General features: G+C 30.0%; 1 protein-coding gene across 16 annotated transcripts in view; it reads left to right on the top strand.

The window, feature by feature from the left end:
- LOC143223029 (ATP-dependent translocase ABCB1-like) overlaps nt 1–13,765 on the top strand; it is a 115,290-nt gene that overhangs the window by 91,954 nt on the left and 9,571 nt on the right. For 13 of the 16 annotated variants that reach the window (XM_076450394.1, XM_076450397.1, XM_076450400.1 and 10 more), the window contains 6 exons: nt 3,019–3,122; nt 3,579–3,722; nt 5,671–5,772; nt 9,615–9,776; nt 10,500–10,703; nt 13,512–13,612. In XM_076450394.1, the coding sequence (XP_076306509.1) occupies nt 3,019–3,122; nt 3,579–3,722; nt 5,671–5,772; nt 9,615–9,776; nt 10,500–10,703; nt 13,512–13,612 (817 nt within the window). The remainder of the gene's footprint in view (nt 1–3,018; nt 3,123–3,578; nt 3,723–5,670; nt 5,773–9,614; nt 9,777–10,499; nt 10,704–13,511; nt 13,613–13,765) is intronic. The other 3 variants (XM_076450399.1, XM_076450395.1, XM_076450396.1) reach the window with 1 other exon arrangement.

Below are 13,765 nucleotides of genomic sequence, written 5' to 3'. Positions count from 1 at the left end.
CTGTTACAAGTTTAAAGCTATCTAGAATAAATAAATTTAGTTTTATGTTACAATTTGAAATCATTATAGAAGGAAAAAAGTGTAATTTAGATTTTTCTGGTGGTCATGAGGTCAGTCAAATTGATCAATCTTGTATAAAGTTATAGTATAGAAAGTAGCAGGTAAAATATAAAAGTTTTATGAAGTGTATTTAGAAGATCGTAGTGGTTACAGAAGTAATATTTGAGGTTTAAGAAGCAAAGAAAAGTATTTTTAATCTTAATGTAGAAATCACTTTGCACTTGGACTAATAAAAATATTATGTATATTCACAAACAAATCATTAGTAGAAATACTTCAGTACAGAATCTGTTTTTTGTGTTCAAAAGACTTGTAATGTTAACTAAAGGTCTGCCAAATTTTGTGAATATATGTATATCATTAAAAGTTATAGTATTGAAACAGTAAATAGTACAAAATGGTTGTATGGTCAGTCAATTTTACTGAGTCCATGGTGAGAGAGTTAAACAGAGTAATGTACGTTGTTGTTTTTCTGTTGTTCTAAATTTATTGGTTTATAATTGTGAAATATTGTTCTGAATATCCTGTATTACTCCCTACAATTGAACAAAATTATTTGGTTTCCATTTGGCCTTCTCAGTTTATGTATAAGCTTGTACAGCCTCATAATATTTGTATCAGATCTTATGCAAGTCATGTGATGGTTGTGAGTGTTCTGTTAAGCTACTTTTTCCAGGTAGAATTTTTACATTTTCTGCACAGCTGGAATCACAGTCATACTTCAAGCTAGAAGAATCCCTTTCAACAGTCATGATGCCATCAGTGTGAAGCTCTAACATCGTTGGCTGAGATGCACCTCAGATTGGTATTGGTCCTCCAGCATGCTTCATTGTAGATGTTGCATATTGACCATGAGATCTTTCATACACAAACTATCATTGATTGTTGCCAAACAATTTGAATTTAGATTATTTGAAAAAAATGCACCTTCCCATTTTTTGAAGATTGATGCTTATTTCATCATTATGGTTATATTTGTTAATCGCTGTTTTCTGAGCAGCTAGACAACCATTGAGATCACTTCTTGCTGACGTGCATTTTACTGTCCTGGAGGTAATATTCACACCTTTACTTATGGTTGTGTTAATAGCAAGATCTCTACTGGATTGTAATGTATCATATGAATAATATTTTGATACACTTAATCACATTTTTGAAGAATTTTGGCTTTTTATTTTAAGTGCTTCTATTAAAAATAATTCTCTCTGCAGACATTTCATACATATCCGACTGACACTTGGCATTTTATCAGCCAAAACTTAGAGCTCTATATGTTTGTCATGTGACTTTTTTCTCTGTTTAGGGAACTATGAATACATTCACCACACTATTTATGAGATAAGATAATTGCCTCTACTTTTGTAAGAATTATGCTAATGTGGTTCTGATTGGATGAATAACAGAGTATCTCATTTTAAAATAGTGATCATATTTGGTACCTATTTTATTTCACTCTCTCTGTAATTATCCTCTAGGCTATATGTATATATAAATGTGATGATTATATGTTTTTGTAATTAGTATACAATATTAAAATTCACTCAATAGATCTAGTACATTATTTTCATAGTTCTGTGATATGTGATTGAATAGTTTAAATTTGTGTTTTCTGTACAAAATATTTGAGTATTTTTCTTAACACTCTTGCCATTTCCTGAAAATTATATTACTTTAAACCTTGCATCAGAGGATGTGATACTTGTTTGATTTTGTAGCAGACAGTCAGTGATGCATGATGAATAAAAGAATACTTTTGATAAGGAGCAGGTATTAGTTGTAATGGATTTCTCTTTTTTACATTTATGCAATTAATATGTTATTGTGCTCTGATTAATATTCATTCAGAAATCTATGGTGGGCACATGTTTACTTATACTTGATCTAGAAAATAGTGACCATTGGTCACATTAAACAGATTCTAAAATAGTAGAACTTGTTCAAGGATAATGAAAAATGACTGTTGGCAGGTATTCACTATATATATAAATATTTGCTAATACATATGTGTCTATATTATGTTAATCAAACTACAGTCAACATTAAGTCAATTCTATCCAATATTGATTATGAAGTAGACTTGTACTAGACTTATTACATGTGTTAAAATAATTTGTTGTATATCATAGCTGAACTTCTTAACAGTAAAAACGTCCCAGTACTCATATGCATCTAGAACAAAAACTTTTCTAATGTAATTTGTGACATATTTTACTGAAAATAAAAATAGAGACTACACTCATACAGCCATTGTTTTTATGATTTTAAAGAAACTTGTATTACAAAGTCAACGAAATTAAAAATTTTGTATCCGTAAACTTTCCTCAAATTTATTTTCACTTGTTATTCTGATGAATGATAAAAAATGACATTGTATATGCTAATATCAGGAGCAGATACTGATTACAATGTTATTTCCAATAGTTTTTAATTTGGGTATATTTATTACTACTGACCAATCATACAAGTAATGCAGCCAGATGAAACTACTGGCTGATGTAGTAATGACTGACATCAAAGCAGTCAATTAACTTGTTGCAAACAAAAACTAATGTTGTTAAGTCACTTCATGGCTCATTTGAATAATATTTCTTAATTGTTTTGATTGCATGTGTTGTATGTCTGCTTTTTGATGGTATGGTGGAAGGTATGTTGTAGAAAAAAGTAGATTAATCAAGTCATGGTACTGAGTACAAGAATAATTTTGTCTCTTTGCTGTAGATGCATATGAGGAAAGTGCTGTATGCTATTTCATCAACCTTGGTTTCAGTGTAGTAACCACTAACATACTCAGAATCATTATTGTGTTAGCTCATCTTCAAGTAACAATTATGACACTATCTGCTGTTATTAAATGGAAACTTGTATCAGTTTCTTAATATTAATTTATTGCTTACATATGTAGTGATCAGTTTATGTCTCATTATTATTATCTTGATAATATTTTATCCTACTAAGTAGCAGGAGAATCTAGTCGAGCCCTGAAGAGACGGAAGAGTTTCAACCGATCACGATCTATTTCTCAAGACAGAGAAGTTAGCAGACTTATCAGTGAAGTTAATGAGGTATTTTTGTTACATTTTATATCTGCTTGAGAATGATTTAAGTCTGAATTTGCTTATGTTATTTTGAAAAAACAACATATACTATCAAATACATTTTAATCAGTAATCTTATGATCATTTTTATGTCTTCAATGTTTTTGTAAGGTGAATATATCTTAAGATATGTTTTTATATAACACAGTTTGATAAGCTTGTGTAAAGTTGTGACAATATGATTGCTAAAGATAAATGTAATTTATACTTCAAAAATGCTGAGTTGGTTTTATACATAGTATCTGATTTTTAAAGTGTATGTTAGTTTTTCAATGCTCATTAATAACAAAAGAGAATATACATATCAGTCAGGCTTTTCTAGATTGGTAAATGTGTACTGCTAAAATTTGCAGCTCCTAATTATATCTGTATCTGAAAATTTCAATATATTTAAACTGAATATGTTTGTTTATTTTTTTGCAGGAAGAAGTAGTATTGCCTTCTGCCTTTCATATTTTAAAATCAGCTGCACCAGAATGGGCTTACATAGTAGTGGCTGTGTTAGCTTCAATTGTTGTGGGAGGAACTATGCCTGCCTTTGCTGTCTTCTACAGTGAAATATTTGCAGTAAGTATTCTATGCTTTCCTTTACACACACACACACACACACACACTTTCAGGCATTCTAATCAACCTGATGATATAAGGGTTATAGACTGTTTGTTTTCATAACTTTTTATATTTTCTATTTACATTCCACAAAATATTTTTTTTGGAAATGAAGTAAGTGTAATATTTAAAATTACAGAAGGTTGAATATGGTATATGAAAACAATTTTTCATATTCAGATTAGCAAGTCACATGATGCAAAATAATGTATCAGAACAACTACATGTTTACATTTTTTGGTGTTTATTAGGTTCTGTGATGTCACAAAAAATTGATCCTTTTTTTGAGAAGGGGATATGTTACCATTCTTTGTAATGCAAAATCTCTCTACACTCGGGTCATAACTGTGTGTTCGTATCAGGTATTTAGTACCTCCAATATGATGATATCTCTTGTATTTAATGGATCAGTTTGGTGCATCAGGACCATGCAACAAATCATAACCAATCATGGTAAGCAGAATGTAGCATCTGACAAATACAAAGATCAGTGAAAAAGAAGCCAAAAAACATTCACATGTCACAAGCAACAATGCACAACATGATTAAGAAAGATCTCTGTCTGGAAAAGTTACAGAAGTCTCTTGTGCACAAGTTGATTCCATGTCATACCTCAAATGGCTGAAGAATGAAATGCACTATTTTATTCCATACAAAGACTTACTGGTCAAGTCACTAGAGAGCACTTATATATTTCTATGTAATTGGACCATTGAAATAGTTGGTTAGAAACCTCATATATTAGATGGACAATGTAGAAAACAGGTGGAAATGTGTGCTTTGGACATAATAGCCTTACAATGGAGTCTTTTCTAATGGAAACTATGCAGCAGGGTCATTATATTCTATATAACAATCAACTGTGTATACAATATTAAATTTTATAGACCTCATATTAATATAGATAATTAAGTAGTAATAAATAGTATTTTAATCCATAGCTATAAACAATGTGTTATAATATGGAATTTTTTTTTATTGTAACTAATGTTCATAACGGACGGAGTTTGAACAATGAATGGATGTTAATTGCTTTCAAAATTTAAATGAACAACAATAAAAGTAGGTATTAAAATAGATTTTTAGTTTTAGAAATGGATTACATATTTAATAGTTTTTATTACTCTATCATTTTATATTCTGAATCAGTGTGTATTGTCTTTATTAGTATGTATGTCATTAATGAAATATATCAATCATTTTTCAGTTTTCTTTTACCGAGCTCACAAGCAACTGTAATATTTTGCAACGTTTTATGGGAAACAAAAAGTGATGTCAAACTTTCAAATTGGGAAACTTATTATTAAAACTAGAATATATATATACTTTTTATAAAAGTATATATTAAAAGTTAATATAAAAAATTAAAAGTTGAGTTACAGCTCAGTAAAGGAAGAAAGATATGCAGTTAGTGAGACCAAGACACTCAGGTTGATACTTCTGTCACAATATTTGTATTGTAATGCTCACACAGCAAGGAGTGATTCAAAGGAGCACAAAAGTTTACTTGGTCTATAAATGTTTAGACAGTAATTGATCTTGTTTAAAATTTTTATTCCAGGTTCAATAACAGTGATTTTGTGAAGATGTTTACATAAAAGGAAAAGAAACTTATTGATAAACTATGCACTATTGCACAGTAGAAGTCAAATACACAAGTGAACTTGAGTGTTATGTAAATGGGTATTGAACAGTTAATGCAGTTTGGTTTTACAATTTTCTTTTGTAAAAGTTATTATATTTTTCATATAAAAAACTGATAGAAGAGATAGAAAGGAAACATACAGTTAGGACTTTATTGCACTCCTTGTATTTCAGTGTCGTTATACATGTACTAAGGGCAGGATATGGTGTGCATTCAACTCTTTCTAATGTTTGAATTGTTTATTTTTCTGTTATTTTTTAGACTTTCACTCTTGTTGGTGATGACCTAAAAAATGCTGCATTCTTCTGGTCTATGATGTTCTTGGTGTTGGCTGCTGCCACAGCATTTGGACATTTCTTTAGAGTAAGAATTTAAGTGTTATGTAACTAAGTTTACTGAACATGTTGAGCCGTGTTTATCTAAAATCAAAATTAAAAACACAAAATAGGAAAAATTGTTAATTTAAAATGGGGGGGGGTAATGGAGATCATCAGAAAAGTGCAGAAACAAGTTGAATCAAAAAAGTAAATAAACAAGGCTAGAAAGTAGTGTCTACATTATTTTCTCAAGCTACAAATCCCTATTTTATCCACCAAAATTGATAAGTACTGTTGATATAGAGTCAAAAATGAAGAGAAAAATTGTATTTAATAATGTATATGTTTAATATTAGTACATATAGGAGATTATAAGCACTTACACTTTCTTTCCTTTTCAAAATAATAAAACAAACCTCAACATGATATTCACAGTTACAAAATGATTAAAAGTTCATTTTAATTCATTAATATAAATTGGAGATCAGTAACCTAAAATGAATAGAAAATGTATTTTAGATGTATGAGTTTCATGTAAGCATGAAGATAAGCAGTCCAACATTCAGTTGTGCTAATTTTGCCTCTACTTTTAACCTCTATTACTTTATTTTAATGGAACTTGTTATCATTTTGAACTACTACATGTGCTGACAACTTTAAATGTAAATAAAATAATTTTTGGCTGGTAAACTATTTTCTTTTTACTTGGCATTTATTATGAATGATCTTAACTTGTTTAGTGGGAATTAGTAAAACACTTCAGTGGAATCTCATCACAATCCAATGGCAGTCTAAACAAGATTATGTTGTAATATTGTACTGTTCAGTTGCGATAGGATTTAATATTAAATCATTATATCACAGGAGAATTATTTCTAAAAGCAATTTACAAGTACTTCACATTTTAGAAAAAAACATCTTAGTTATAGAAGTAAAGAGTTTGTTTTAGGACAAGCAACAACACCCTTTGAAACATCAGAAAATAAAAGTTTAAAGCTGATGCAAACAATTTTGGTTTGTCTTGTGGATTAGAGATATTAAGTTTCAATCTTTCCAGAAATTTAAAGACTATAAAATTTCCCTTTCTTTTCAAATATGAATTTCCTGTTGAATAATTAAAAGGTTAATACCCAAGAAATATTGCTTGTAATGTGTAATGTGAATATTATTTTACCAGTAGCTTTCTTAGTAAGGTACATAAGATTTTTTCTTGAGTTCTCTGAACAGTTGTAATAAAAACACAGCCACTAACTACAAGTCACTGAATTACTACCTTCTGTCTTTATGAAGTGTCGTTTTCAGTTATTTTCTTCATTCTTAATTGATCCTTTAAGCCACTAATTTATTAATGTTTACTAATTGCAGTGCCACTAATGATTGCCATTACAATTACCATATTGAGTATATTCTTCATTCTCAACCTGTGCTCTTGCATGCTGTATCTCTGTTGACACCGTCTAGGTTTTTATCATGTTAGAGGTCAAAATTAAAATTCACAATAAGAAGATTAATTATCTTTCCATTGTAACATGGCATACCATGTTATTTTATTGTGCTTTCACATAACTGGATGTTTTTTAATTGCACTCACAAGCACTTGCAGATAATTGTTGAACAGTATCCTTTCTGCAATTTTAAATGTGTAATGATAATAGTTGACCATCATTGAACTTCTTTACTCCATACTTTGTGACTAACTATATTTATCAGAATCAGAGAATACAATTAATTTGTTAGGATATGATTACACCCAGGATTTCAATATGTTTATCTTCCTCCAAGTCTTGACACTTGTGTTAGCTGCCCTTTCTGCTAGGTGAAATCAAAAGTTTCAACAGTTGGAAAATGTTATCATTTATTTATTTATCTGCTATTTATTTATAAGTTATTTATCTGCTGTTGTGTGTTTTTGATGTACAATATCTCTTGGATCTACTTCATCATAAAAACATCAGCTTGTACATTAGTGTTTTGTTATCTTTGAACTTAGTGAGAGTATGTCTGGTTGTTTTCAATAGCCACATCATTCCATTCATTTACACCAAGTGATTTGGAGATTGAAAATCTGCATAAACCTTAAATATTTGTTGTTGGCATTTCTTGCATCTGACAAATTCTTTTCTGATTTAAATGCCATGTTTGATTAAAAATGAAGCAAAAGTATCGATCCCAAGTGAAAAGAAAAGTTTAAGTTAATCTACTAATTTAAATTATTTCATGGACATTAAAAAGGTTTATTGTGTAGTATTCTTGGTTATGCTCAGAGCCAAAACTCTGAGTTACATACACCCACCACAAAAAGTAATTGTTGAACATTTAAATCATGATAAGAACCAGAAACATGTGGTAAATCTGTAATTTTATTCTTTTACGTTACATCACATTTTGAAATTTGAATCATAATGTGATGTTATTAACAATTTAATGTTCATCATCCTGCTTGTGAAAAAACTTTTGGTGTCAACTATTCGTGCCCATTTTCCCGTCATTTCAAAAGTGAATATGGAGTTTTGTCTGTGTGCATTGCTTTCCAGACAGGAGACAGACAAATGCTGAGATGGATACAGAGATTTGCAATATGTACAAAATGTGAACATTTTGGTCACATTGACTTGTTGAAATTAAGTCAAATCATACTTGATGATTTGAACATTAGTGTAAACTTTTCAGTCCGAAAAGAAATGTCCATACTCATCATTCTCAACTAATCACTTATTTTTTATGGAATGTTCCAGCCAATTTTCCAGATTTTTATTAAGCTTGCCCCATTTCTCTGTAACCAATCATAGTTAAACTACTTTATTTTGTTTTTGAAACTTTTAAAATATGTGAAAAGCACAAGTAATAACCTAAACCTTATGAAAATACACATTAATAGTATTTCATTTACACATCCAAGTTCTAAACTTTAATTAATTAATCAGATTCACATAATAATAACTGCTGTTTATGCAGTGTGATAATATCAGTAGCATCTCAACCACAACTGTACCTGTTGTGTACTAGCAGATCTGATGAGCATTTATGTTGGATGAAAGACTTCATTGGCAATGGATATGGCAGGTATAATGCGGTTGACACATGGTTATATATTTGACTTTACTTTCACTCTAAGTTCTTAGAATTAGATATATAGCAACTTCTAGAATCTCCAAATCTAAGAGGCCAAGCGTGTTAAGGCATGCGACTCGTAATCTGAAGGTTGAGGGTTTGCATCCCCGTCACGCCAAACATGCTTGCCCTTTCAGCCGTGGGAGCGTTATAATGTGATGGTCAATCCCACTATTCATTGGTAAAAGAGTAGCCCAAGAGTTGGCAGTGGGTGGTGATGACTTGCCGCCTTCCCTCTAGTCTTACACTGCTAAATAAGGGACAGCTGGCGCAGATAGCCCTCAAGTAGCTTTGTGCAAAATTAAAAAAAACCAAACCAAATCTAAGAACAAAATATTAGGTGTTAAGTTGAAATATAAAAAAAAAAAATTCATTTGGTAACAAACAATACCCACTTGAACCATGTTGGCTAATGATAAAACAAAAAACATGTTACAGGAAGCCATAAGAAAATACTTTTATGTGGTAAATCATATCTTACTATAAATTATTGTTTACTGAAAAATGCTGAACTTATTTTTTATAGTTATAGGTTGACAGTTTAACTTATTTCAATCACATTATTAGAAATTAACGTTTTAAAAATTTTGTGTGTGTGTATATACGAATTCATAGAAAAAAGTTTTGCATAAGAAATGTACATTCTTATAACTTTCCAGACAATATTTGATTCATATTTTTGTGTAAGGTGAATATTTGTTTCTTTTTGAAAGAGTTCTATATAAAAAGTAAACATCTGTCTAAGATTAGGACATAAATTACATGTTTTATATTTAGACCACAGGGACTGGTTTTGCCGGAGAAGAGCTTACCATGAGACTCCGGCATCAAACATTTAAAAACATCATTCGGCAGAACATTGGTTGGTTTGATGAAGAAAAACATTCAACTGGAAAATTAAGCACAAGGCTTGCAACAGATGTCCCTATGGTGAAAACAGTAAGTTAATATGACCTGTATTTATTAGAAACTTTCAACTTCTCCTGTCGAATTGTCAAATAAACAGCATTTTTATTTATTTTTAGTTCAAAAGATATTTCTATGTTAAAAACTAAGTTAATATGGCCAATATTTATTATAAACTATTGATTTCTACTGTTAGATTGTCAAATACATAGTATATTAATTCACTTTTACTTGTGTAGAAAAGTAGTAATTTTTAAACATTTTTAATATCATTAGCCTGAAAAAATTTTTTAATTAACTTTTATTTTCATTGTTGCTGAAAATGGTTATAGATTACTGTGTAAAATTAAGTTAATTGATTTTTTACTATATTTTGACTATATTTTAGTGAATAGATGTAACTAAACTTTTGATCAGTAATCACATTGTGTCAGATAATTACAAATTTCTACTTCTGATTAGTTTTTAGTTTTCAAATTCAAGAAAATGAAACAGTGCTAAATAATGCTGAGTGTTTATAACTGTGTGAATCCTGCAGTTACTCTCAAGTTGCTTTAATATTTTTATAGGTTTAAATCATTCTTTTAAGTGTAGCAAGTACTTAAATATTCAGTTTGTTTTGTTGGATATCTCTAAATATTGCAATTATTTTAAAAGATTGCTTTGTTCAGCGAGGCTTGTCACTTTCTTATTTTTATATATTTTTTCGCTTTGTTCATGGACACCTTTAACTGCTTGCAAATTTCTTTGTCTTAGGCTGCAGGTCACAGAATAGGCACTGTGGTGTCAGCAGTGGTCACTCTTTTTACCAGCTTGGTTATTGCCTTTGTTTTTGGATGGAAGCTAGCCTTGGGACTGCTGGTAGTAGTGCCTATCCTGTTGGTAGCTGGTGCGGTTCAGATGAAAGTGCTAAAGGGCAACCAGAAACGTGATTCAGAGTTGATGGAAAATGCTGGAAATGTATGACCATCATCAGAACGTTTTAACTCATAAAAAGTCTTATTTCTGTGTATTTAATCTCTTCAACACATATTTCATATGTTGTTCTTGTGTTATGTACATTACATCACCATCAGCATTAATTTTATTGACCAGATTGGATGTTATTTGTTATGAGGCTTAAGTCTGATAAAAATTATTACCGTGCACGTGGGTGCACACACACATATTAATGTTTTCTCATGGGTCTAAATTATCAATACAGATCTAATCAGCTCAAATGAATGTGTACTGAAGAAGGAAATTTATATACAAAAGTTGTGTTATGAAACAGATATGATAAAGAAGCTTCCTTCCATATTAATTTGTTCTCTCAGTTTTATTAATTCCTTAGGTTCGTTTAGGACTTATCATTTTCCTAAATTTAGTTCTAGTTCATTAACTCTTTTAAGACAGGCATGTTTGAATAGGCCAAATGTGACTGCATTGCAATTTTTTAATGTCATTGTAGTTTTGCTACTACTACTTTCTAATATGTATATCTTCACAAAAGTTGGAAGAATTTCAGTAAACGTTATAAATCTTTCGAGCAAAAAAAATCTAACTTTTTAGTGAAATATTTTTAAGAAACTATAAAAAAATATCTCCATGAATATGTTGTCTTTTTGCACTTGGACTGGTATTTAAAAAAAAAGGAGATATTTTCATGTTAAAATCCCAAATTTCATTTATGTAATATTTAAAACCTCCTAAGTATATTTCAAACTTTCACCTGTTATTTTCTCCGTTCTAAGTCCCCCAGTGGAACAGCTTTTAGTCTTTGGATTTACAATGCCAAATTGACCAACCTTGTATGGAGTTAGGGTAGTGTGGTGTGTGTGTGTCTTCTTGCAACAAAGCCACATCAGGCTTTCTGTTGTGTCCAGCGAGAAGAATTGAACTCAGGGGTTTGAATTTCCATTCCACCAAGCATGCTCACCATTTCAGCCATGGAGGCATTATAATGTTATAGTCAATCACATTTGTTGGTTAAAGAGTTAACTGTGGGTGATGTTCACTTGCTGCTTTCCCTTTGTTCTTTCACTGCTAAATTATACAGGGTTAGTGCAGATAGCCCTCATGCAGTTTTACATAAAATTCAACAAAATAAACAAACATCCTAAGTAGTTTTCAACCCATAAAAATATGCATCTATTTATACTTAAATTTTATTGTTTGAACTGTATCTAACTACTATTAAGGTTCAAATCACTTGGGAATGTGAAGCTTATCTTATGCTATTGAACGGTATTATACATGAGCTGCTCACATGCATGCCTCATGGAAAATGTTTATTATATCATCATTTCTTTTACCTAACCTAAGTTTAACTATTGTAAATAAGTTTCTGTTTTCATATTTTAGTTACTTTTGTAATAATAAATAAATAATACACATGAAAAACAAGAAATAAAATACATACCTAGGTCTTTTTGTTTTCTTTCAATTGTTGACAACCTTTAACCCTAATCTTTTTTACAGTAATGGTAGTAATGCACAATATAATTTTTATTTAATTAAATAATGCACCAATGAACATAGAATAATAACTTGCTAAAAGTAGATAATGTTCCATAACTGTTTGTTTTTTGGGTTTTTTTCACTTTTTCACTACAAGAACAATTACAAATTCATCCCAGTTGTTTGATATCTTTGGAAACGAAGCTTCTACTAAAAAAAAGTTGGCAGTTTTCCATTGAAAACAGTGTAATATATGTTAGTTGATAGATGAAAACCTTGGCTTTCTATTGGTTATAAATAATATGTTATCAAATGCAAGAGAGAACTATCAACAAATCTTGAAAGAGAGGATGTGATAGGTGGGTGTGGCAGGATGAGTATGATTTTTTTATTGGATGGCTTTGTAACAAGACAAGATTGAAATCTATAGAAGTTATGGTTCGTCTGAACGATGGCAGTTTTATAGTGAGTAAGTTACATTAAATTTTGCACTTATTGGAGGGGAAGAATAGAGAAGAAGGGATGTCTAAAGAAAAGAAATTCATATTTCTCACACTAGGGAACATTCATGATTGCTTTTAATATTTACTTAAAAATTAAGAACTTAAAACTTGTATACTATTAAAATATGAATTATTAGCTATGACTTTATGCTATACTAATTGGCATAATATAAACAAAAGTAGTTTGATTAAATGTTGAATGTAAGTCCCTAATAACCTTGTGAAGTGTACAGTAAAGGATGCTTGTACACAGAGTTAAAAAATATATTTCTAACAAAATGAAACTGTCAGATATTTCCAAACTACTTTGGCATGTACATTAGTGAAATTAATATTAATGAAACTCATAATCAAAATAACTTGATTACCCAAGCATTTTTTAAAAGTATCTTTCTTATCATCTTCCCTAAATTGAGGAAGTCATGTATCTTTTGAAAAAATTAAAAAGATGAGTCGTCTGGGTTTTTTATAATCATAACTTGTTTTTGGCCCTAGAGCTTTTCAGTTATAGTTTCAGTGTCGCATTTAATACATTAAGCAGTATTTGTTCTACTAAGTATGTATAGTTTCTAAATAAAGAAGGTGTTTCCTGTAATTCCTAAAGATAAATAAAAAATTGTACATTTGAAAAATTTGTATAGTAAAAAAAATTTGTGTTATTTTGTTACATTGTATAATAAACTTTTTTTTGCAAGGATATATTAGTAGATTTATTCTTTTACACAGCACAAAATCAAACATGATGGTCAAGTAAAGAGAACTAAAATTATATTGGTGTAACTAATTGCAGCACATTAATGTTGATTAGTGTTTGATTCAATACTAGGTTGCAAGTGAAGGTCTCGAAAATATACGAACTGTGCAGGCCTTGACACAAGAACAGACTTTTTTTGAGAAATACGTAGGTCATCTCTTGGTACCATACATGTAAGTACTGTTTGTTTATCTGTATATGATATTTAAAAAAAACAAACTTGTGTACTGCAGCAACAAAAATTATCTGGTATTTACTTGTATTCAGAGTAAAATACAATATTTCTATTTATTTTATAAATTATACTTCCATATTCTTGTTATTTG

This window comes from Tachypleus tridentatus, chromosome 8 (genome assembly GCF_004210375.1).
Source record: "Tachypleus tridentatus isolate NWPU-2018 chromosome 8, ASM421037v1, whole genome shotgun sequence".
Lineage (NCBI taxonomy): Eukaryota > Metazoa > Arthropoda > Merostomata > Xiphosura > Limulidae > Tachypleus > Tachypleus tridentatus.
Note: the sequence above shows the minus strand (reverse complement) of the source record. Positions and strands in the feature narration are given on the sequence as shown.